Raw genomic sequence first — 23,159 nt, 5'->3', positions numbered from 1 at the left:
CATTAATTTTACTGCCCTACAATCCGGAGATCTTTTAAAGTCTCTAATAATAAATCTTTGTTGGCTCTAGTCCCCTTTTTTTCCTCTCCCTCCTGCTATGTTTCTATCCATTTGCAGTTATTTTTTACAAAGACATGTGATAACCCAAACCAGGAAGTCTTGATCTTTTCCTGTCAGGCTTTTATTCCGATTACCTGTGTCCATGCAAACAAAGCCATTACGATCACACCGATGGTTTTCTTTGGATAATGTAGAAGCGTTTGTTGTCGCCAAAGCACCAAGGTGGTCCTCTAGACTAACCTGGACATAATAATGAAGTAGCAGAAGATGTCTCACTACTCTGAAGCTAAAGTGTTTCTGGAAGTCCACCCGGTGTTAAATTGAGGGAAATGAAGGAGCACTTTGGAGAAACTACTGAGGTGTGTTCAGTCAGAACGCAAAGTGAATTTTTGTCCAGTGCACTTCAGATAAATTTGACCAGTGGACCAAGGCGGCCGATGTGCCAGCTGTACAATACATTTGCTATTAGCTAAAAGACCCAGCAACTGTGCCTGCGGGAGTTCTTGTCTTCAGCTCAGCAGGATCTGGAGTCTAATATTTATGTATTTATCTTCATTTTATCGTCCCCTTTTTTTTATTTTAATTTGTGAAGCAGATCCATAAAATGATGAATCTACAAATAAACGACTCATCGTGTTCACCTTAAACTTCAATATTTGTTTTTAAGACATTATGTATTCAGAAACATTTAAGATTAAAGCCTTCATGATTCTGTTCAGCCTTTTAATGTTGAGGGACATTTAAAGTATGATTAAACAATGTAGTAAGAAAATTACATTTCAGTTTTTACCACAGAGTGAATTAAAATGTAAAACAATTGGAAGGCTCGACATTTGTTGGACTTTAATATCGCAGATATTCTGAGATAATTCATGGATTATGGGCTTTAGCATATACCCTTTCAATTGTGTTGGCGCATATTGTGTGAAATGGAACAAATTGGTATGCTGTGATATTCATAATTTATAACCAAAAATAATTCACATCATGTCTGAGAACTAAATTCATCACTTTTGCATTCCATTCCATTCCATTTTCCTTTACAGTCTTAAATTCACTCTGTGTGTCATTCAACACTCCCAGGGATTTTAATTTTGGCTAATATCTAGTTCAAGGATTACATTTAATTAAATATGTCTTATTATATTCATTTTTAATTTCCCAAAAGTCTAGTTTGATTTAAAGCTGATAAAGTACACGTCGAATGCCACTGATTTCCCATCTCTGTTTTTCATGCTTTCACAAGTCAACTGGTGTTTTTTTACTGTTCCGTTTGAGAACTTATCCTCACTTTTAAGAAATCCAACTATTGTCTGAAGGAAAATAGAACACTTGAGACAAAGTCTTTGTGACCTTGACAACAATCTGAGACTGTCCTGTAGCGCCGGGCATCTATAAAATCCCTTATATACACTGAGTCAGCGGGGTGTTGACGCCTGTATGCTGATATGACAGAGAGCTCTGCTGCTCTTATCTCCCTCAATGTCACTAAGACGTATGGCCAGCGCATGCTCTTAATTTCCCCTCCCTCTGTGGTCGCTGTCTGCCCACCCCCCCCACCCCTTCTTCCCCCTCCCTCGTGCCGCGTTCCTGCTCCTCACCAGATTCGACTCTCTGCTGCTTCTCAATCTTCTCCAGACGTCCCAGTAAAGAGTCGATCTTCATCTTAATCTGAGTCAGCTCCCGCTTAATAGTCTGAAGCTGGTCCGTCTTCACTGCTGAGACACACAAACGAAAACAGACACAGAATGACTTCATTTACAGCTACCTTTGGTTAGGAATCGGTTGCCATTATAGTATTTTATCATTTATATTGATACTGCTCATCCACACAGATACTTATAAGTACTCTTATTGATACTTTTCTATAATTGAATGACTGTACTTCAAAAGAGCACAGGCTCCTCTACTTAAATCAATGGACTCCATTGTAGAGAAGGGCCGTAAATCTCGTAATAATAAACCTGGCAACATTGACATTCTCCTGGGCCACGTTCCCTCACTTACGGCGCCTGTTTTGGCTGTGTCTGGACTGATGTTCTCTGGCGTCATTTAGCGCATTAGCGTTGGAGCCGAGAGCCTCCACATGGAAGGCTGAAGTTGTTAGCTACATATTTTTTCACAATTGTCAGTTGTACAATGCTCAGGAATTGTACTCACAGCTACTGCGAATAGGCCTACACACCAAAGTTTTGTGGCATCAGTTTAACTAGTGAATCACACACTGCAGCGAAAAAGAAACAAAATTAAATTTACAGCATTTTTACTTAGAAAAAAGCTGTGCATGTTGCATATAAAGATGGCTTTTAATGATTATTATTTCGTTAAAAACTGAAGGCCCCTGTGGAAAAACATGTTCCCCACCCCTGGTTGTGTTTGTCATTTGCAAACTCATTCTACCGACTGTCTAATACAGTTTATTACAGGCTGCATGCTGCCGTCTGCTAATGTGCCCAGGTTTTAATTCTGGATATCAAATCATCTCTCTGTGAGTCACATTTTCCTCCAGGAAAAAGAAAGATTTCAGTCCGTCCGAATGCAAAGTTACCCAGCTGAAACTGGGGACCCGCTGCTTTCAATTTGAGGATTAGTACAAGGCTTACGCCCACCACTCTGTGCAACACTGCCAATATCTTACAGCTGGGATGAGATGTTTACACAGAACACGAACATTCACTCTTCCAAGTGAAAAGGAATCCTTATTATTACTCAACTAAAAGCAGGTACTAATTTAGTTATTTTTCTTTCGGCTTCTCCCTTTAACGGTCGCCACAGCGGATCATCTGCCTCCATCTTATCCTCTCCGTTGTGTCCCTTTCTGTTACACCAACTGTCCTCATGTCCTCCTTCACAACACCCATGAATCTTCTCTATGGCCTTCCTCTTTTCTTCCTCCTCCATTTTCAACCTACTTCCGAACTGTTCGACCTGAGCTGTCACTCGAATATGCTCATTTCTAATCCCGTCCATCCCGGTCAGTGCCAATGAAACGCTCAGCATCTTCAGCTCTGCCTCCCGTCTTTCACACAGTGCCACCGTCTCCAAGCCATACGTCACAGCTGGCCTCACTACTGTCTTATCGACCTTCGCCTTTCACATTTGCTGCTATGCTCCTGTCACACATCAGCCCCGACACTCGTCTCCACTCACCCCACCCCTGACTGCATTCTCTTCTACACCTCTCTGGTGTGTCTTTGTCTCACATCATCACAGAGTATTTCCATATCCAGCCTTTATATAATTATTTTAGGTAAACATTGAAAAAGGAAAAAACATATTGGGAAACACTGAGTGAAAAGTGTCACGTAACCAGTGGCGTGTATTGTCAGTTCAACATTAAATTAACTAGAACCTCTCTCTCCCTCAAAAAAAAAAAAACATACAGAAAAAGCCTCTGTTTACTCCCTTATTAATAATTGCTTTTCCTCTTGCCACTTTGCATCGGTCTCAGTGTGATCTTCACTATACATTGAATATGTGAGGTTTGGGTAAATTAAGTGTAACCAGATCATGTCAAAGTCGGAGTCATAAGTTTGATGTTATATGCAAATAACATCTGCTGAAAATAAAAATGTTTTTCATCTGAAGGACGTTAATACGATCTGGCTTAGCAGCATGCACTGAGGAGATTAAAAGACTTTGGACTGTAAAGTAATAAGATAATCTCATTCCTTAACACTTGGCAGCTGAAATATGTCTGTTTTTTTTGGGGGGGGGTTTTCGGGTATGGAGGGAAGAGCCAGACACCAAAAGTTGAGAAGAGAACATAAAATTCTCTTTGACACCTATCGTACTCTGTCAGGGATGGAGAGAGGACGCATGAGTGCTCGGAAAATAAACCCACGACTTCCTGAAAAAGCCTCAGCCAGGAAAATCAAGAAGCAGAGACATGCACGGAATCAAAACACTAGTTGTTTTGGTATCATGTCTGCATGCAGCACTTTACCTTAGTTTCTCTGTGGATATTGACACCCACGCCACATCATAATGCAGAGCCTCCTCCTCAAATCTGAACGACTACTATGCATGAGCTACATTGATGCATAATACATACACATCTACAATTGGAGCAGATGTCAGTGCATGATAAAAAGGCATGACATATTAGCCTGTTCTAAACTAGAGTGCCCATAGGGACATTTTAATCTTTCACTGAAATTCATTCTGACAAACAAAACACGTGCTGCCTCTACTGTAGGTATGAGCCATTGCAGACTCTACTCGTTCTTCTTTAAAGAAAGAAGCGGGCTGATTAATTAATGTGCACATGGAACTGGCGTCATTACACGTGAAGTTTGTGTATCTGGGAAAATCCGAAGAATCAGCCATCAATCCTAAAAGGTAAAGAGATGCACAAAATCAACCTTTGTGAAGGGAAAAGAGGAGAAAACGGTGTATAAACTGCGATATGTGGGACACACGGAACTGCCTCTATCTTCCCTTCTCAGCTTCACCTGGTTCTGTGTGTACAAGACAACGTCCAATGAACGCACACTCGTACACACTCACTTCCTTATTCCGAAATTATCTGCGCTCACAGTGGGCAGCTTACTAGTTGTCCTTTGATGATAAGAAAGTGCGGAACAGTTTCTAATTTATCGCCGCCTCCAGGCCTTTTGTGCTATCAGTCACATAAGCTGCAGAGAGAGAAAAGCACACAAATCCTAATCCAGTGGTTTCATCAACACAGCATCTAGGGACGGGGTTAAAGCAAAAGAGGAAACAAGAAGAAAATGCTATTGTCTATTCAATGTGCGTCAGGGAAGATTTAGGGAATGAGAAGTGGATCTAATTTTGGGAGCTCGTGTCGACATTTTTGGTACAAAGAAAGTGAGGATCTCCTGCATCACTGGTCTATGAAGATTAAACCGGACAAAGGTTTTTGGAGCTGGAGATGCTGATGTCAAAATAATGACAAGCTGGAGATATTTACTCTGTGGGGGATTTGGGGACACATTTTAATACACAAAGAGAAGAAAAGCACTATTTCTTTACTTTTATTGTATCCTTTATTGCTTTTTCATGCACTCCTGCATCACCACTAAGAAAATTAAAAAACATACGCGCATATCTTATTTTTTATTTCAACATGCTTTAATGCTCCATGCAGTCTCTCCAATCTAATATTAATTAGATGGTTTATTGTGTACTTTTAGGAAATGTACATTAGAGTTTGCACTAATTTTGCATAGACAAATGGGCATAGTCTTCAGGTTGCAGAGCTTACTCCAATGTTGAAGACTCAATCATGGCTGTTTCTGCGTCAAGAAATTCATATGTGCCGTGCTTTCTCCTCGGTTGTCCTCTAAACGGGAACGTGATTTACAAAACCAACGCAGTGTTCTCCTGTCGAACTGAAACTAGTGATTCAGACCATTCATTTTGAACAAGAAATTGTTTACTGACATAATAAATCGAGTGAGAAGTTGGTGCATTTTACCATAGACTTCCATTCAACCGTTGATCTTTAGCAACCAGCGGCATCACTATTCAATATTTTTACACTATCTATTTGGCCTCAGGAAGAACCCAGAAGACTACATCCATATATGTATATATTACATACAGTCTAGACTAATTCAGCATCAGTTTGAATTAGAACTAGAAAAAACTAAAAGTTCCCCTGTTTGGAGCCTCTATTTCCCCCTGTGGACAACTGAGTCATTACCACAACTCTGCAGTCCTGATAAAACCGTGCATAGTTGTTTTGCCCTTGACCTTTTTATTTCCATAAACATTTAGTTGTAAACTCGTAAAGAGATGTGAGGCTGTCTGTGGTTGTGGTACTCCAACATTGTGGAGACGTAGATGTGTCTACACACCCATATAATGGGGACACTTCATCTTTACGGGGACTTAAATGTGAGCATTGTGTAGATGACATAGTGTGTCCATTAAGTACTAGCAATGTAATATTCAGAGAACTGTTCACACTAGATTAACTAAATACAAACAGCACAAGTTTTAAAAATGAACTGGTGGTCTTTCCCAATAACGCTTGTGTCAAAGTCTTTCAATAAAAATCTATCCATCTTCATAATCCAGTCATGTGACAGCTGGATCTTTATTCTCCCCTCAGTTGTTACTCATACACAGCCCAAGTAGCTCAGAATGCCCAACAGTGACTGGCCCTGTTGTTTGGACAAGCTAACCTTATTTTGTTGCCCAATCTATCTCGGCCAAAGCTTCTTCAAACAGTGATTTTTCATGGTCCTGGCAGAGGAGAATTACTCTGCGAAATATGCAGCAACAGTGTTTAGACAGGGGCGAGAGATTCATTGACTCTGTCCAGAAAGAGGATGGGAGATGGGCTTTTCTTTCTTACCACTTTTTCTCTGTTATACTAAACGTAACTGTGTCCTCCTGACAGACCTTACCAAGCTGCTCATGCTGATAACACTGGTCTAGACAGGCAACAATGCAAAAAAACACTGTAGCCAATTACATAGGCTGCAGCTGGAGACTAATGTTTAGAAAAACACAGCTGACCGCAGCTCCGCGGAGATGCCCCCAATCTCACATTAATTACATTTTAGCATGTTTTAATGCCTCTCCAGTTAATCAGACGACCAAATGAGATCCAGATGGATCCTGTGTGATGGGAGTAATGCTGTTTACTCAATGACTGCTGCACAGAAAGCTAAGATTATACTTGTGTTTGTGATTTAGTTTTTTCCCTCTACACTGCGATGCAGCGTGTTTTCTGAGCTGCTGGAGTGAGTTAGATGGATTTTTTTTTTAAAGCAAGCACAGCTGAGTCATGTCACCGCCACGGTTTTGAGATTTTTCATTCCATCTCCAGTTTTTAGTTTGAAAAACATAATCTTCAGGGGTTAGCGATGGGCAACTGGACTTGTGTGAGTCGTTGTGTTCTTAGAAATGAAAAAATAAAAGGATTAATGAGCAATGTTTGTGAATTATTTGTCAACAGGAGGTTATTCTTCTTTCCCAGCCCTATTAAAGATGAGGGGCAATGATCTGGAGGTGGAATTGGATGAAAATACCCAGGTCAAAATATTCACAAAAAGTAACAAAATCAAAATTTCTCCCCCTAGAAAGACACCTAACCTTTCCAAAACAATACATCACACTGCCTCAGATAAAGTAAAACAGAAATAAGAACATTTAAACATATGTGTGGATGGTTCCAAATTCACCAAATCATTAATTTACTAAATCATATTTCTTGCTAAAAATTTCTTCTTCTTCTTTGTTAAATTTGAATCAAATATCAGAATTTCAGCCATTAGAAGGTTGAGCTCATGAGAACTTGAGGTTATGTTTCAGGATGATTGGCAGAATTAGGATTATGATTACGGTTCTATGAGACTATGATGACATTTTTTGTTGTCGTGTTTGTTTGTTTCTGGTTTATCTATGTTTTGCACTCAGTGTGAAGGATTTGTACTAGTGAATAAAAAAGAAGGGGAAAAACTAAATCAAACTCGTCCAGTGTAATCAACAAGACAAGCGATTGTACGTACATTTGGGCCCACAGGAGGATGTGGGGGGTCTGGAGGATGAAGAAGAGGAGGAGGAAGATGTTTTGATGGGGAAGGAGGTCTTCCCACGGCGGGAGGAGGGAGTGAGCACCCTGGAGCGTTTGAGGGGGATCACAGCTCTGGGTGGGGGGGCCACTCTGCCATGGTAGTCAAAAAGCCTCAAGAAAAGGAAAAAAAAAGAAAAAAAAAAGCTATTACGCTACACATCACCTCTCACATTGTTTTTCATAAGTCACTGTTTTCAATAAAAGGTATTGTAGCGTGAGAAACAAACTGAAAGGTTTTTCCCTGTTTATTTCACTATCACTTCTTTTTACAGCCTGTTATGTTTTTCCAGTATTTTCATTTGATTCGATTTATTTTGCACAATAAAATACACCAAGAAAATTTTTTTACAAATATATGATAGGAGGCAGAAAGACCAACAATGATTACACATGATTCGCAAAGAGTAATATAATGTGTTTTTATAGACAACAATTACATGGAACAGTAATGCATAACAGAAAATAAATAAAAGACGGAGCAATCCAGACAGCACCTACAAGATATACGTATATTTTCAAACACTTTATTGAGGAACAGTTTAGCTACATGAGGAAAACTTCTCTGATATTCCTTCTATGTGTCAGATATTTAGAAAGATCAGGATATGTCGATTGATGAGTTGAAAAGGAATGGACCACTGAATTTGCTTTTAAACTCTTAAAATTCAAAGGAATATTCACCATACTTGAAGACACTGACGTCATAAAGAGTGAGAATCTTGAATTATTTCGCCGTGCACAAAAGCCAGATAATAATTTGCCATAAAACTCTTTGCCACTTTTATATACAATTATCAAGGGTATTACACACATGCAAGTAATCCCCTCGCAGGCCCTTTGAAAGAGAAGAGGATAAAAAGTAGAAGGTGCTAAATGTCAAATGAAGGTGTCAGCTCTGACTGCAACAGCAGACATGTGTCATGGCTCTCAACAAGTCTGACATTTAGAAAGTGGCTCAGTGGATAATCACTCTTATCACTGGCAGATGAACGAGAGAAACAACGACATGGTGTGTGTGTGTGTGTGTTCAGCCAGCCATTTTGACAATTTGACTCGTTGAAGGCGCCTCTGAGGGAAGGTTAATGAATCATCTCTGACAAGGCCAACGTTTAATGAAGAGTTTAAATCTTAAGAGAGAGCTCCCACTCACATTCTGCAAATCCCTTGAACTCAATATTGTTGTTGGTATTTTCCAATCAGAGTGTAGTAACCATAACCAGACATGTGATAATAAAATAACCCCCAGAGTGATTGTGGGTGGTTCATGTGTTGACACTAGTCATTTAAGTCCACAGACTGAATTAAAAATGTCTGATAAAAAAAGACAGAATTTAAACTGTGACTATAGTGATTTGAAGATGAATTGCGAAACTGAAAACTAAAAACTCTTTTACTCTTAAGCACCTAAGCCTCAAAATGTCCATCTTTTTTTGCTTATTTTAACCATAAAAAATGCCAGAAAATGTAACTAATAACTAATTGTTATTTACAATTTTCTGCATGTTAATAGTGTATTAACAATTTAAAATTAAGAAAATGTCCAAAAACAGGCCAAAAAATGGAAACTATGTATGATTTTCCAACTCTCTCCTCTGTGGCGACAAAGACGCTGATTTTCCGGCTTCCTGCAAGTGAAATTACCGTAATAACCGTATTATACCATCCAACCGGTGACGTACTTGCTGTAGTGTGTAACCAACCATTTGTGTACAGCCATTCAGCACTACAGTGCGCAGACAGTGCATGTGCAAACTGAACTTCCACCAAGGTTGCCAAGGATAGTCAGCCGAGCCTTGACCCTCGAACCGGCTGACACCCCGACTCCGCCTGCCCGTCGGGCCTTTTTTCTGTGAACCAGACGTGTCAGAGGGAGCTGCAGCATTGTTCTCTTCTTCTTTGGTAGGAATGTGACCTATTCCCTGCATCCAGACTTGTACCGCCACCCGATGGTGAAGTGGGATACTACAGGCCCCTGACGCACAAGTATACCAGGGTCTGCGACTTCGCAGTTCGGTAGGTGCGGCATGTGTGCGGAAGAATACCAGGGCCTTAAGGACATGCACAACAATTCAAAAAATGGATGCAGGATTTACAGAAGAACCTTGAAGTATACACAATTGCAAAGCTAAAAGCAAGTATATTCCCACACGTCATAATAAGCATTTTGTTTTTTAAGTACAGAGCACAGCAACAGTTTAGGGTCAACAGTTTTCTTGTGACATGCCAAAGTTTTTGACGTGACGTGAATGACACATACCTGCTGTAGAAGTCGTCCCTGTAGTACTCATAATCAAATTCATATCCACTACAAGAGAGAGACAAAAACAGGTTGCATAAAGAGGAGGCATTTTCGACCTGTCAGAAGTAAGCAGATCAAGCCAAAGCTGTTTTGACTCGATTGGACACCCTCTAAAGCTCACTGCAGGTTGGGCAGTGAGCCTAAGCCACACTGGGATGCAAAGACCACAGCTCAACAAAGAAGAAGGCAAAGTTTCAGAAGGAAAATATTCAGTCTGAGAATAAAAGAGAAAAATCTCCTTTTTTTCTCAGACCCTGCAGAGCAAAAAAAAGGACATGCTAAGGTTGACGAATAATTTAGAATTCAAAAACAAAGAAAAGGAGCTGTTTTGAGCTGTGCTATTCACACAGTAATTTTAATTAGTACTAATGCATTAGCATTCCAATTTAGAGAAGTGTTCTGTTACAAGTCCATAATTACTATGTTACATTGTGGTTGTTTTCAGCTCCAGCTATGGAATGCAAATTAAGGATTACAATAAACACAATGCACATGCGAACAAATTAGTAGCATAAAACGCACATATCAGAATTGGTATAGCTATTAATTTTCTGACGGAGGAACTATCAGAGTAAACAGAGAAGAGGAGAAACGCGTCACATTAGACTGCAGTAAACAAACGCCTCTTTGATCTGGCTGTGACCAGATGTGTACGGGCAGAAAATCAGGTTAATGCTTAATGACGCTTGCAACAAGCACATCTCCTTTGAGCTTCACCGGCCCGTGCCGAACAGTCTCCAGTCAAGGCTGAGAGAGATGGCTATGGTGAGCGCTGGACAAACTCAATTAAAGAGACACAAATAAGGATCTAAATCTGTCTCTACATTTACAGCAGCAGGATTTGGAGGAGAGTTAATTATTTATAACAGCAGCAGTTTTATAGAGGACGAGTCTTACCTGTAAACGGCTGACAGCGGCCGCTTGTTGCCCGCTTTAGGCCTGTATGGCTTGGGCTCACCCGCCATGTTTATGTCTGTAGAAACCAACACAAAGGGAATATTGATATTTAACAATGTATTTTAAAGTTATATATATATATATATATATATATATATATATATATATGTATATATATATATATATATATGTATATATATATATATATATATATATATATATATATATATATATATATATATATATATATATATATATATATATATATATATATATATATATATATATATATATATATATATATATATATATATATATATATATAAACGTACATTTATAATTAATTGTACAACCTTTGAAGGGTAAAACATGCACACACAGAGTAACAATCTTGAATAAAATTTCGAGTTTTTCATGTGTATTACAGTGTTAACCCGTAATAAATGGACTTTAAGTCAATATATGATATTGTACAAGGATGAGTGATTGTTCTTGTATTTTAGAGGATACTTAAAAATCCTATCCATCATTCAAATTGATACTACAGAAATTAATAAAGGCTGCAATATCGTTCAGTACTTGAAACATAACCATAATGGAAAAAAAAAAAAAAATTGAATTTAAATTCCACTATCAGAATTTGGATATAAATGTGTAGTTTATACCATATACACTTGATGTAATTACTTATTTTGCATTTTGAGTAAAATCTATATTTGTAATATCCTAAAAGTCAAGCTTAAGTTAAATATTTGTACTTGTAATACATTCAAAACAAGATGGATCATTGCCAAATGGCACTGTCAACATATTAACTAGTATTTTATACTAAGCGAACGGTTTACAACATATACTGCATTTCTGTTAACTGGCATCAAAAATAGAACAGAAAAATATCAAATAGCAGTGAATGTGAAGTATTTGCTTATTCAAATTTGGAAATAATAGAGAAATGTCACCATTATTTGCTTTTTTAAAATTAAAATATGATGTATTTGATCATTTCATTCAATGTATGGTTGAGTGTGGCGTGTTCAATGAAAGCGAAACCTTCATAAAATCCTCGCCCAGAGCGACAGTGATGTTACTGCACACAGCTCAAAGCAGCACCCAAACACAAGACGGCATAAAAGCAGTGCTTCATATTAAAGAGAGTAAAACATCTCCTGAAGCACTGTTTCCACAGTGGAACTGAACCTTTTAATGCGACATTTAAATATGCAGCACACAAAGCTGCAGCACTGGAGGACACATTCTCTAATGTCGGGGAGCATCGCAAGAGCCAGTTATCAGGCAGTGTGAAGGCTGCAAAATGGAAGCAGGAGAGGATCCTTGAACGCACAAGAGCAGTGAAAAAGAATAAGTACAGAGAGGAGCCGGGAGCTGGGGAAGCTTTAATTTATAAACATCTGTTCAATTTCTGTGTGAAAAAAAGGAGAAGCTACCATCGGATGTAGAGATCTGAGATCAAACCAGTCGCAGTTGATGCAGAATCTTTCAAATACTGCTGTCTGTGAATAGCCAAGGGTGTTGCAAGGTCCTTGAATATTTTTTCTGCACAGACTGAGCGCCTGTTGGGAGAGGAGCCAGTGGGTCAAAATGAGCTCCCAGGCATCGAGGAAACACTCCACAGATGCACACACGCGAGTATGTCTACCCGACCCGTTGGTCAGAGTTTGGACAAAAATCCCTATAATGACAAGGTCATTTCAAGTTCTTTTAGAGAAACACAGGTTAAAATAGGGTTGATTAAAAATATGGAATAGGCATTTAATAAACAGATGACAAGTGATTGAGTGTTTCTGTTTACAACTGGGGTCGTATGGATTTATTTAGATTTTATGGCTGTAGAATTGTCAAAAAATGTTCAATGAGTAAGTGCTTCTGTCCCTTTCTCCGGGATAACTTCAACTTTCGATATCCGGCAGTTATTCATTCGTTTAGGAATTGCGGTACTGAGAAGCTGATGTCACAAACGTGTGACACACTGGTGTCATCTTGTCTGTTGTTGGACAGTCGTTCCACAGGAGTCCTGAAGGGGCTACTGTCATGACAAGTCTATGGGCGCAAAGCCCATCCATCTTCTACTGCTTTATGCTCCACATGAGGGTCGCAATGGGTGCTGTGCCAATCTCAGCTGATATAGGGTCAAAGGCGGGGTCACACCTTGGACAGATTGCCAGTCCATAGTTTTTTAATCTTCTAGATATCACAAACGGTCTAGGAGTTACGGTAACGAGAAGTACGCATGGTAAACTTTTCCTCCACAACAACTCAAAATACATCACGGTGGGTGAAGTATGTAAATAGTTATCAGCAGTTCCACTTCAACAAATGTTAATGAATAACTGACTGTTATTAAAGTTGAGTGACATTTTATTACACTCACACTCTACTGGTTGTAACTCATCAGGTGTGTGACTTGCATTCATGTGTTCATGGGGTGAGTAGTGGCTAACACCAGACTACACCTCAATCTCATTTGAGATTGAATAGGAGTCTGAAAAGGGTGAAGTCACCTCTCACTAACAAGAGGCGTGATTAACGCACGTAGATAAAAAATGCCTCTGTATGCAACTGGATAGACCTACAACTGGATATGTGTATATATATATATATATATATATATATATATATATATATATATATTTATATATATATATTTATATATATATATATATATAAATAAAATATATTGGACAGAAAGAAACAGTCACACACTAATGCAATAATACTAAGAGAATAATACTAAGGGTTAGATAGTATTTAAACTACCATCCACATCTGTCTTTGAGATCAGACATGAGGAGGGCAATTACTATTGTCAAGGTTTGTCAGACCCAGAAAAAACACCATCACCTGCTTCTTAAAAACTGATTTCCTTGGATTTCGCTCAACCTTTTGCGATCCCATCTGTGCTTAAAATAAGTAAAGTGCACACCAATTAATAACTAGCAGAACGGCGGCAAAGAACAATTTATCAGTCAACAAGATGTCCTTGTGAAAATAAACCCAAACCTCAGTGAATAAGAGCTTCTCGCATCAATTAAAATGCACTTTCTGAAAAAGGGTTGTGCTGCTATGCTGCCACATAGTCTATCATTTTGTTCCTTCCAGCGAGACACATATGCTTAACTAATTTCTGCATCTGTCATGCCCCCACCCCCCCACCACACACACACACACACACACACGCCAAACATGTGGAAGCAGCCCTGGAGTAGATTCGCACTGTGGTGAAAATAAGCTCCTGGCCAACAGTTGCCTCATCTCCCAGAGGCTGCTCTTGTTAGAATTAGGATTAAACCCCGGTCTGCTTGTGTACTAACTGCTCACACATTCTAAAATAAAGACTTTTTTTAAGCCAGAGCTGCAGGCTGTACCAGTGTGTGTGGGTATCTGTATTCATGACGGAACATGTTAGTATATATGTTAAGTAGGGACGTGAATCTTCCCCTTAGATTTCAATTACAACAAGAGTTTTATTCCTCTTCTCTGACAAACTCACTACAGGTTCACAGTTAAGAATAATAATCATCTCAGAGCTTACTTAAAATATAAGTCCGTCGGACACATCCATGCAAATATATTTGTTAATGTCTTCAGTGCTATGTCCAAATAATATCAACTTCAAAAAGGTAGGTAACACGACAGTAGAATAGTAAGAAACACAGAATTGCCCTTAAGTCTGTGAAGAAGCAACACAGTAACAGCTTCATGAAACAGATTTAAATAAATTTTAAATGCTCTATGTATTTGTGTCTTTTACTTGATTACAAATTCATATCGACTCATTTTTATAATGATGCTTAATTAATAATGATGATGATTTTGCTCATTGTGTTGCTGATGGATGATTTTGCTTTAGTTATCTTTAATTATACTGGAGCATTTAAACTGAAGAGTATGTCAACATCAGCCTGGTTCAAAAGATGAAGTTGACTGAAACAATAATTTACCCAATTAATCAACTCTTCTGTTTCTTATTAATCTGTAAATAATTGAAACTTCATCTACTAAGAAGCATTTAGATTGGTTTTAAGGCTCATCTTCTGGCTGTTAATAGGCTAACAGCAAGCTACATTGTTAACTCTGTTATTATTTGCCTCTGCGAGCATTGATCGCCTGCTGCTGGTTTACTGGAGGCAGCAGCTGAAGAACAATCAGGGCTGCAGCTTTTACACGCTGGCATGTTTTACTATCCTGCATTGTGTTTGTGTTAAAAAAACAAAAAACAAATGCTAATAACTATTAAGGTTCATCTGTTATGCACCTTCAAGCTGTATCATTGCAGCACTGAGAACTGCATACTGGGTCCACGGCCAGAACTCTTCAGTGTTTGTCAGATATTCCTTCCCTTTCTCAGGGATCCATACTATTTTTTTATGCTTTATTTTCCCTTCTTTCTGCGGCTGGGTCAGACAGGAACGAGGAGTGGAGCTGTCCGTGGTGCTGAACATGTTTCAGCAGCTTTTTAAGGTCTGAAGCGCGGCTCGGTGTGTGCAGCGGAGAGAACTTTTTTACAAAGAGGTCGCGACCTCAGTGCTGCAAGAATGTACACTTGATGCGACTTTGAATTTTGAAGCCGCTGGAAATTATTTATGGACAATTTTTTGGAGCTCATACTGTGTTTTCTCACAGAGATGGGGGTGAGACTGAGTGACTGTGGAAGGAGAGGGAGACACACGGCCCAGGTATGAATAAATATTTCAGGTAGAATTGTTATTGGCTGAGGAATTGGGAGAAAATAAATTGTTCAGGAGGCATGGAGCATAGGTAATCAGTGCAGACAAACCTGTGCCCCACTGTCAAATAAAAACAAGGATCAGAGACTCCCTGAAGGAGCCTGCCCATGTGTTTTATTGGTCTCATTTGTTCCCTTACATTTCTCACATTTCCTGTTCTCCTTATCCCTCAACATAATTTTCTCTTTCTCTATCCATCTCGCTTTCCCTCCCTCCATCACCCACCTCCCTTTTTCTTGCACATGGCATGATATCTAATCCCACATCACCATCCGTCACTCTCTCTCCAGCATCACATATTTCTTTCCTGCGTATGTGTGTGTGAGCGGAGGAGGTTCATTATAAGATATTTCGGTGCCGAGCATCACCTGTGCCACCGATGAATACCCTGCAAGTCTTGCTTCGCCCTTCTTTTCATAAGTGAGGGATGAATAGCAGCATCTCAATGAAAGGTGTGGCTTTGAGTAAAATCAAAGGCTGTAAACTGAGCCATATGGTGACACATTGCAGGGGAATCACTGGGAGGCAGGAAAACACTCCAGTGGAAAGCAGAAGGACCCAAAAACATAAGGAGACCCTTATATTCTTGTGAGGAATATGTATGAGCAAGAGGCCACAACAAATCAGACTCTAATCCATCTCGCCTCCTCACCCATTTGTACTGCTGTTAAGAGATTCAAAGTCAAAGAACTTTATTTGTCCCCAGGGGAAGACTCTGCATGGATGCTTCCAATGATTGTTTACACGGAACAAAACCAAGTCTGTGATTTCAGATAATGTGCTGTGTCCAGGATTTAGGAGTCCATGTCAGTATTTTTTTTACACAAATGTCCATCAAGGAGTAGGGCAGAACGATTTTTAATAAATATTTAATTGCGACTATTTTGACTGAAATTGTGATGGTCATTTTTAAATAATTAGTTTCATTTTCAAGACAATATTGAATCTAAAAATAGTAATTTAACACACCCTTTAGCTTTAAGAACTATTGCGTGATTTAGAAATTGCAGTAGGCCCTACTTGGGAGACATCTACATCTGCTTCTGGCTTCAAAGGTCCAGAGTGTAACAATTTCAAAATAATTTGGTTCATGGAGCCTTAAAATTATCCTTTTACACCTTTAATCACTGTTATCACTGATAAAACATTCTTTTAAATATTATAATACAGATGGTTATCACACATTTGCTTGAAATGTAATGACACTAGCTGACTATTTTTGGCTTTTCTCTTTGGAAACGTGGCTAAGAGGCTTTCAGCCAATTATGTGCCTTCTCATGTTTCATGCTTGTTATTCCATAGACCTTTTTCTCCACTTTTATGCAAATGTTCTATATAACTCTGAGGGGGAAACAGGGCACAACACTTCCACCTTGATCCCGCTGTGTAAAAGGTGTTTCTGTCTCTCTGTTTCTTCCTCAAAGACATGGTCAACCTTTTCCTCTCCTCTCTCTCGCAGACAGAGAAGTGAAACCTACCTAATACCCCAAGGCTTCAGAGGAGAGCGAGCAGGTATGGATAGCAGGGGTCACCACAAGGTCAGGAAGAGTGTGAGAAGGATAGATTGTGTCTGGGTGAGCCAAAGAGGCTCATTGCATTAGTGTGGGTAGAGGATGATGGAGGATAGACAGAAGGGCAGCTTTCTTAAAATCAATTTCTCTGTTTCGCTGAATTCAATCTCGCAGCTTTCGCAAGCTGCCGTTTTGCTTTCTTGTCAAATGTATTGATAAAGAATATTATTCAAACATTCGTCAAGCCACATCCATAAATGCAGTCCGTTGCAAACTGCGGTACTTGGAGAAAAAAAAAACAGGCTGAGCATCTCAAGCAGGAATCAAAACCCACACGTGTTTCTTGCCCTCATTTTGAGTTTCACCAGCTGAAAGGCAGAAAAACACACCAAAAGCTGTAATTTGCATGTCAAACTAACTTGCTCCTGCGACAGTTTTCCTCAACGAGAGAGGAGACTGCAACCAAAGCACAGCTGGTTTCGTGAGTTGAGTGGTGACCTGTTTGGACGCCTGCTGTCTGGCCGCAAACACGCTGTAATTAACAGTTGTCATGAGTCAGCTGTCGGCCCTAAATATGTCTGGACTCCGATGCTACATCTTTGAGAGAGAAGACCGTGATAATGAATCAATACCGTATTTGATGAATAGCAACTTTTGAGATATTATCAATAATTATTCTCACATATTTTCCATTTGTGCAATAACAGTAATTTGACTAAGATTTCAAAGCCTTTGATGGGTTTCATCAGCATAAAAAGTGACATATCTGAAGATCTGTATGCCTCTTTTATACTAACATTTGCATAGCAGGGATTTTTGAACCTGGTTGAACCTGCTAAAAAGGCTATCAACACCATTTTGCAATTTTTAAAGTGATGACCCTGACATAAATTGTTAACCTTTAACACCGAGTGTATCGCTAACACAAGTGCGTCAGTAAATTCACTTTGCATTACTGACGGTTTGTGCTTTTGGAAAACTTCCAACTGTTTCTGAAAGCTGAGACGTTACACGTCAAAACCAACATGTGGTTATTACAATAATTTCACTCATGCTGTTTCAGAAACCCGGAGAATCAGCGCCTTCGTCACCAGACAGGAGACAGTGTTTTTTTTATTTTTTGGCCTTTTAAATAGTTGAATTGTATTTTAACATGCAGTAAATTGTAAATAACTTCCAGATATTGGAAGTTATTCAGGAAAAATGGACAAAAACAATTAGTTACAGGACATTTCCTGGTCCTTTTGTGGTTAAAATAAGCAAAACAAAGTCCAGGCGGACATTTTGAGGGTTAGGTGTTAAAGGGTTAATATCATTGCGTCATCCAAAAGGCCCATTACATATTAATTATATCACAGAGAGAAATTTCACTTAAAGCCAGTGATGTCAAAGGGATCAAATCTGTGATATTCAATTCCCAGGCTAGTCCTGTCAAACTCAAACATCCTTGTCACTATCAAAGTACAAAAAAGCCTTTTCTCCTCATTACATTATAAGCTGTGGTGTCTCCTTTTGAGTCATTTCGCAGATGAGCAGCACAGCGACCAGGTGATTGACTGCAGTAAAATACCTTTCGGGCGCATCAGCGAGGACCTTCAAAGAATGAGAAATGTGTTCCCATTCCTTTATCGGAAACTCCACACAGACCAGAGCTGATGGCTCTGCAACACATTAGCAACTTTTTCCCCCATTCAAAAGTAATTTATTTCTCCACTCCAACTTCAAACGCCAACCGTCTATTTGATGAGATAAATATTAACGACAGGCAACGACAGGAAAGAGAAAGAAAGAGCGAGCGTGACGCAAAGGGAGCTGCCGATCATCTCCTCGCGCAACAAGAAACTCTGGCGCCAAATTCCCTGATGTCCTAATTAATTGAACAAAGTACCTAATCAAGCAAATTGTTCTTCAGCAGCAGAGACGTGGGCAAAGAGGAAAGAAAAGAGCGAGGAGGCTGAATCATGCAGGTAATGGATGTGCAGAAGGGACAGGTAGGGGGATTGGGGAAAATTTGTCTCCACTCTTGCCTCAGCTTGGCAGCCTCTGATGCAAACTCCTCAATGAATTGTGAATCTGGACAAGTCTGTGAGGCAGACAGAAGGTCTGAGGTGAAGGGAATGTCGCATCTAATACCAAACATCGTACATCATGACCTGCAGGCAAAGCCCTGGCAGGTGTGAGGAGTCATAAAATGCCAGATACGGGTTTCAAATTTGACCGTAAAAGCTATATTGAACAAACAGACGGACAACTTAATTGACAGATTTCATCAAAATCTCCGAGTGAATTTCAATCATATATGCGATCACAGCACATTCTTAGTGCGCGCCCGACAGGTTTTCATTTCCACAAAGGCCTTCCAGCTCCCCGCTGAATCACTCTGATCAGAAGACGCTGCAGTCCTTTAAAACTAAAATAAGAGTTTACCTTGACGTGTCAGCAGAGAAGAAACTCGTTTATGAACACCTCTGAACAACGGCAGATTTCCCGGTAGACTAAAGCAGCGGACCGGTCTAATTACACAGAAAACAATCGTTGAGGAGACTGTGGGAGGAAATCTGCATTACAAAAGGTATAAAAGGTACAAATGCAGAATCTTTGGAGACCAAACATCAAACAGGAGAACCATGAATCAAAGTTCAAGGTGACGTGAGTCTCTACATTTTTCCGGAGATTTTATCCCACACTAAAGCTTATCCATTAAAGTGCATCAAGTATTTTAAATTCATTTCATGAAACCATTTATTCAATTGACGAATGCAATCAAATTTTGGATAGAAAATTGATTTCCCCCTTCCTTTTAAATTAAAGTATCTTTCGAATTTGCCCACTTGTCCAGATCTTAGACCTTTGCCGGCAGCACTAAAAAACTCTTTTGACATACTGGAAGTATGCAAGTACTTTGATCTGGTGTCTAATTGGAATAAAAGGAATACATTTGGATTCCACAGAACAAATATCCATGTCTATTTAGTTTCTCTTTCATGTACAATATAAAAGTATCTTTAATGAGAAATACATCACTGGTTGAACTTCATAAAACATGAAGATTTGATGCTGTCATTTATTATTTAATAAACCAAATTTTATTAATTCAGTTTTGGGCTGTTAGTAAAATAAAGTAGACAATCTGACAATTGTGAACTGGAAATGTATTAATGAATATTCCAGTACCATTCACCCCATTGAACTTTTAAAACCTAATTTCAAAGTATACAGCCTAGAAGCGTTCATAGAAGTATTCAATATTATCGCAAACCCTGCAAGTGAGTACTAAAAGATGACTGTGACAAAGAAAAGCGGAACTGTCTGGTCACTTCTTTGCTTTTTTTCTCTACAGAGCTCCACCTACAGTTTCTGAGTACTGATTTCTATGACACCTCAGTAAACATCCATCCATCGTCTACCAATTTATCCTCACTGTTGTAAAAGCTTATCTTCCTTGCGTTTTCTCTTCTTCTTTTTTGCCGGCTCTGCCATAATGAACATCAAAAATAACGCTACTACTGCCTTGATCTTATAACTCCTAGATTCTGTAATAGTAAGAGCTAAAATAAATATTGTCAAGGGAGGTATTTCCGAATATATTCGAAGGATTAGCATAAATAAAATTGAACAAATGCTTTCTTGTCAACTTTGACAAAATTCTCAAAATTCACATCCTTCTTCGATCCCTCCACTCTTCATGCAGCAGAGCAGATTTTTTTTAAGTGACTACAAAAGACCATTACAGAGCTGGAGCATCTCTCTCTGTTAAGGCTCAAGTGTGACTCTCAGTCTGCTGCCCTGCCTCAGTGGCTCTCTGCAGCTCCGTGGACCAAACTCCAAAGGGGATCAGCTCATAATCCCCGACCCCTTCAGGCACTGGCAGAACAGATAAAAAAAAAGAAGCCTGGCATCGGTTTGAGATCACATCCCTCTGTGTGACCTGTAAAACCCAGTGAGCCGTCTCCCGTGAGTCAACAATGATACACTTCAAAAAGCAGACGATTTGGCCGGCCGGATGGATGAACATGGCGAGCAGTGAGGGAGCTTAGCGGTGGACGAGCCTGGCATGAAAACAAACACAAGCATTTACACCAAGTGTCTCCTCAGAGACTCAGTCCAGTCATGACAGCTGCTCATAATCAGGGTTTGAATTTCCTCACCGTTGAAATTAGACTCCTTTAAAAGGTCCAGTGTGTAAAGTTTAGAAGGGTTTAATGGCAAAAATGTACATATTCTGGCCGTGAGCATGTTCATATAAGTTCCTTTAAAAATCAGTTGGTCTATATAGCCTTAGAATAAGCTACTTTTTTTTTTTTAAGTATCTTAGCATTGGTTTCCGGAGGCCATCTTGTGCTGCCATACAGCCCGAATGCACAAATCCTCCAGAGCATGCACTTCATGTTTTTGCAGCAGAAGCTTGCGCCGCAAACAATTTAGAATGACATGGTATGTGACGATGATAGTCTCCTGATGACGTTGGGAAAGGGAGGAGTGAGCAGAAGAGTCTGCCATTTGTTACTATTTGCCTGTCTGTCACCAATTCTTACACTCAAGTTACAACAGAGATATTGGACATGATGCAGCTGTAACATCCCACTTATATGTCATTTAAAGATATAATATATAACATTACTGTATTACATTATGAGACTATCGTTATATAGTACTTACATTAGCCAAAATCTTTCCAACACTCAATAGAAATCTGTATTTCTAAGTTGTTTTTGAATGATGTCATCAGTTTTACTTACAGACGTAAAAAGCAGGAAGAGCAAGGAAATATTCTGTACTACTCTTTAGCTAGTGTGTTTATCAATGATGGATCACAACTACAAATTGCCATTTGCTGCACATTCTGCCGCCACAAAGCACAAATGCACAAGGGGAACAAAACAAGACAGTTCCCATGATCCCATGCTGCTTCCCAACATCAAACTCGACCATTTGTTACGGTTTTAAATGAGAGACCTCCAGTGGCAGAAATTACACGCCGAGAGTTGAAAGCAGAAAAATAAAGAGAAACACTGATTGAGAGAAATGTGACGGTGTGCAAACCCATGTCACTTGTCTCTGCGTGTGAGAGGGAGGCGCGGCGATAGGACAGTGACTAAAATACAAGTTCCATAATTATTGTCTTTGCCATGACAACTGACAGATGTTATTCTTCTCCATTTTTCAGAATGCTCCACCACTGCAAGTCTTACCAGGCGACTCTGCACATGAGATACAGTATGAATATGCCACCATTCACCAAAGCCTGTTCCTGTAAATATTCTGCTTCATTGCGATAGCAACAAAATCAGCTATTCTGCAAAAAAAAAAAAAAATCCCCTCGCTGAGAAAAGCTTATCGCACACAAGAATGTGGATAATAAGGTGTCACCTACTGAGTGACTGTATTAGTGCTTTGTCAGGGCTCATACATGTGCACATTTCACTGCGCGTGTGTGTGTGTGTGTGTGTGTGTGTCGCTGAATGCCCGTCTTTGTGTCGTACTGGCTGGGGCTTCTCATGGCCACAGTCCAAACAGCCTTTGCTCCAATAAATGCGAGTTGAGCTGCTGCTGCTGGTAGAGATGAGGACTCCTCCAGGGAGGTGGGGGGAAGCGACATCTTGTGACAAGTCTGTCACATTATTTCATCATCGATAGAGGAATCTCATTAGGTCCTTTCTGACAGATGGAGCCACATTTTCAGAACGGAGTTACAGTGTGAAGTCCGGGTGGAAAAGAAGTTTGGCGGAGGCAGAGGAGGTGAAATATTTAACCGTAGCAGCCGGTGGCAACTGAAGGAATGGACTCTTTTTTCACGTCTGATGCCGATATCATAGGCGTGAGAGTCCACTCGGAATGACCAGTTTGAGTCTGATGCGATACCGTTATCGGACCCTTGAATTGCTACTGATACGATATCAATCCAATGTAGTCACACCTGTTAAACTTAGCGGCTAATAATACATTTGTGCTGATGCATTTACGATAAAGCCGGGCTATATCGCTTATAAATAATATCTCTATGCACAAACAGGTTGTTTCTCTGGGCTTATGAAAAGTTTTCTTTTTGAGATTTGAGGTTTGTGCTTCTCAAATGAGTGTGATAATACTCTGTATAT

At 39.5% G+C, this 23,159-nt stretch overlaps 1 protein-coding gene across 3 annotated transcripts in view; it reads right to left on the bottom strand.

Moving 5' to 3' along the window:
* The window catches only part of LOC122776209 (RNA-binding Raly-like protein), a 98,495-nt gene that overhangs the window by 4,638 nt on the left and 70,698 nt on the right, over positions 1 to 23,159 (bottom strand). For 2 of the 3 annotated variants that reach the window (XM_044036636.1, XM_044036626.1), the window contains exons 3-6: positions 10,806 to 10,881; positions 9,867 to 9,914; positions 7,545 to 7,720; positions 1,662 to 1,778 (exon numbers count right to left, since the gene is read on the bottom strand). In XM_044036636.1, the coding sequence (XP_043892571.1) occupies positions 1,662 to 1,778; positions 7,545 to 7,720; positions 9,867 to 9,914; positions 10,806 to 10,881 (417 nt within the window). The remainder of the gene's footprint in view (positions 1 to 1,661; positions 1,779 to 7,544; positions 7,721 to 9,866; positions 9,915 to 10,805; positions 10,882 to 23,159) is intronic. The other variant, XM_044036644.1, reaches the window with a different exon arrangement.

Source organism: Solea senegalensis, linkage group LG1 (genome assembly GCF_019176455.1).
Source record: "Solea senegalensis isolate Sse05_10M linkage group LG1, IFAPA_SoseM_1, whole genome shotgun sequence".
In the NCBI taxonomy this organism is placed as follows: Eukaryota; Metazoa; Chordata; class Actinopteri; order Pleuronectiformes; family Soleidae; genus Solea; species Solea senegalensis.
This window is presented reverse-complemented; position numbering and strand designations above follow the sequence as displayed.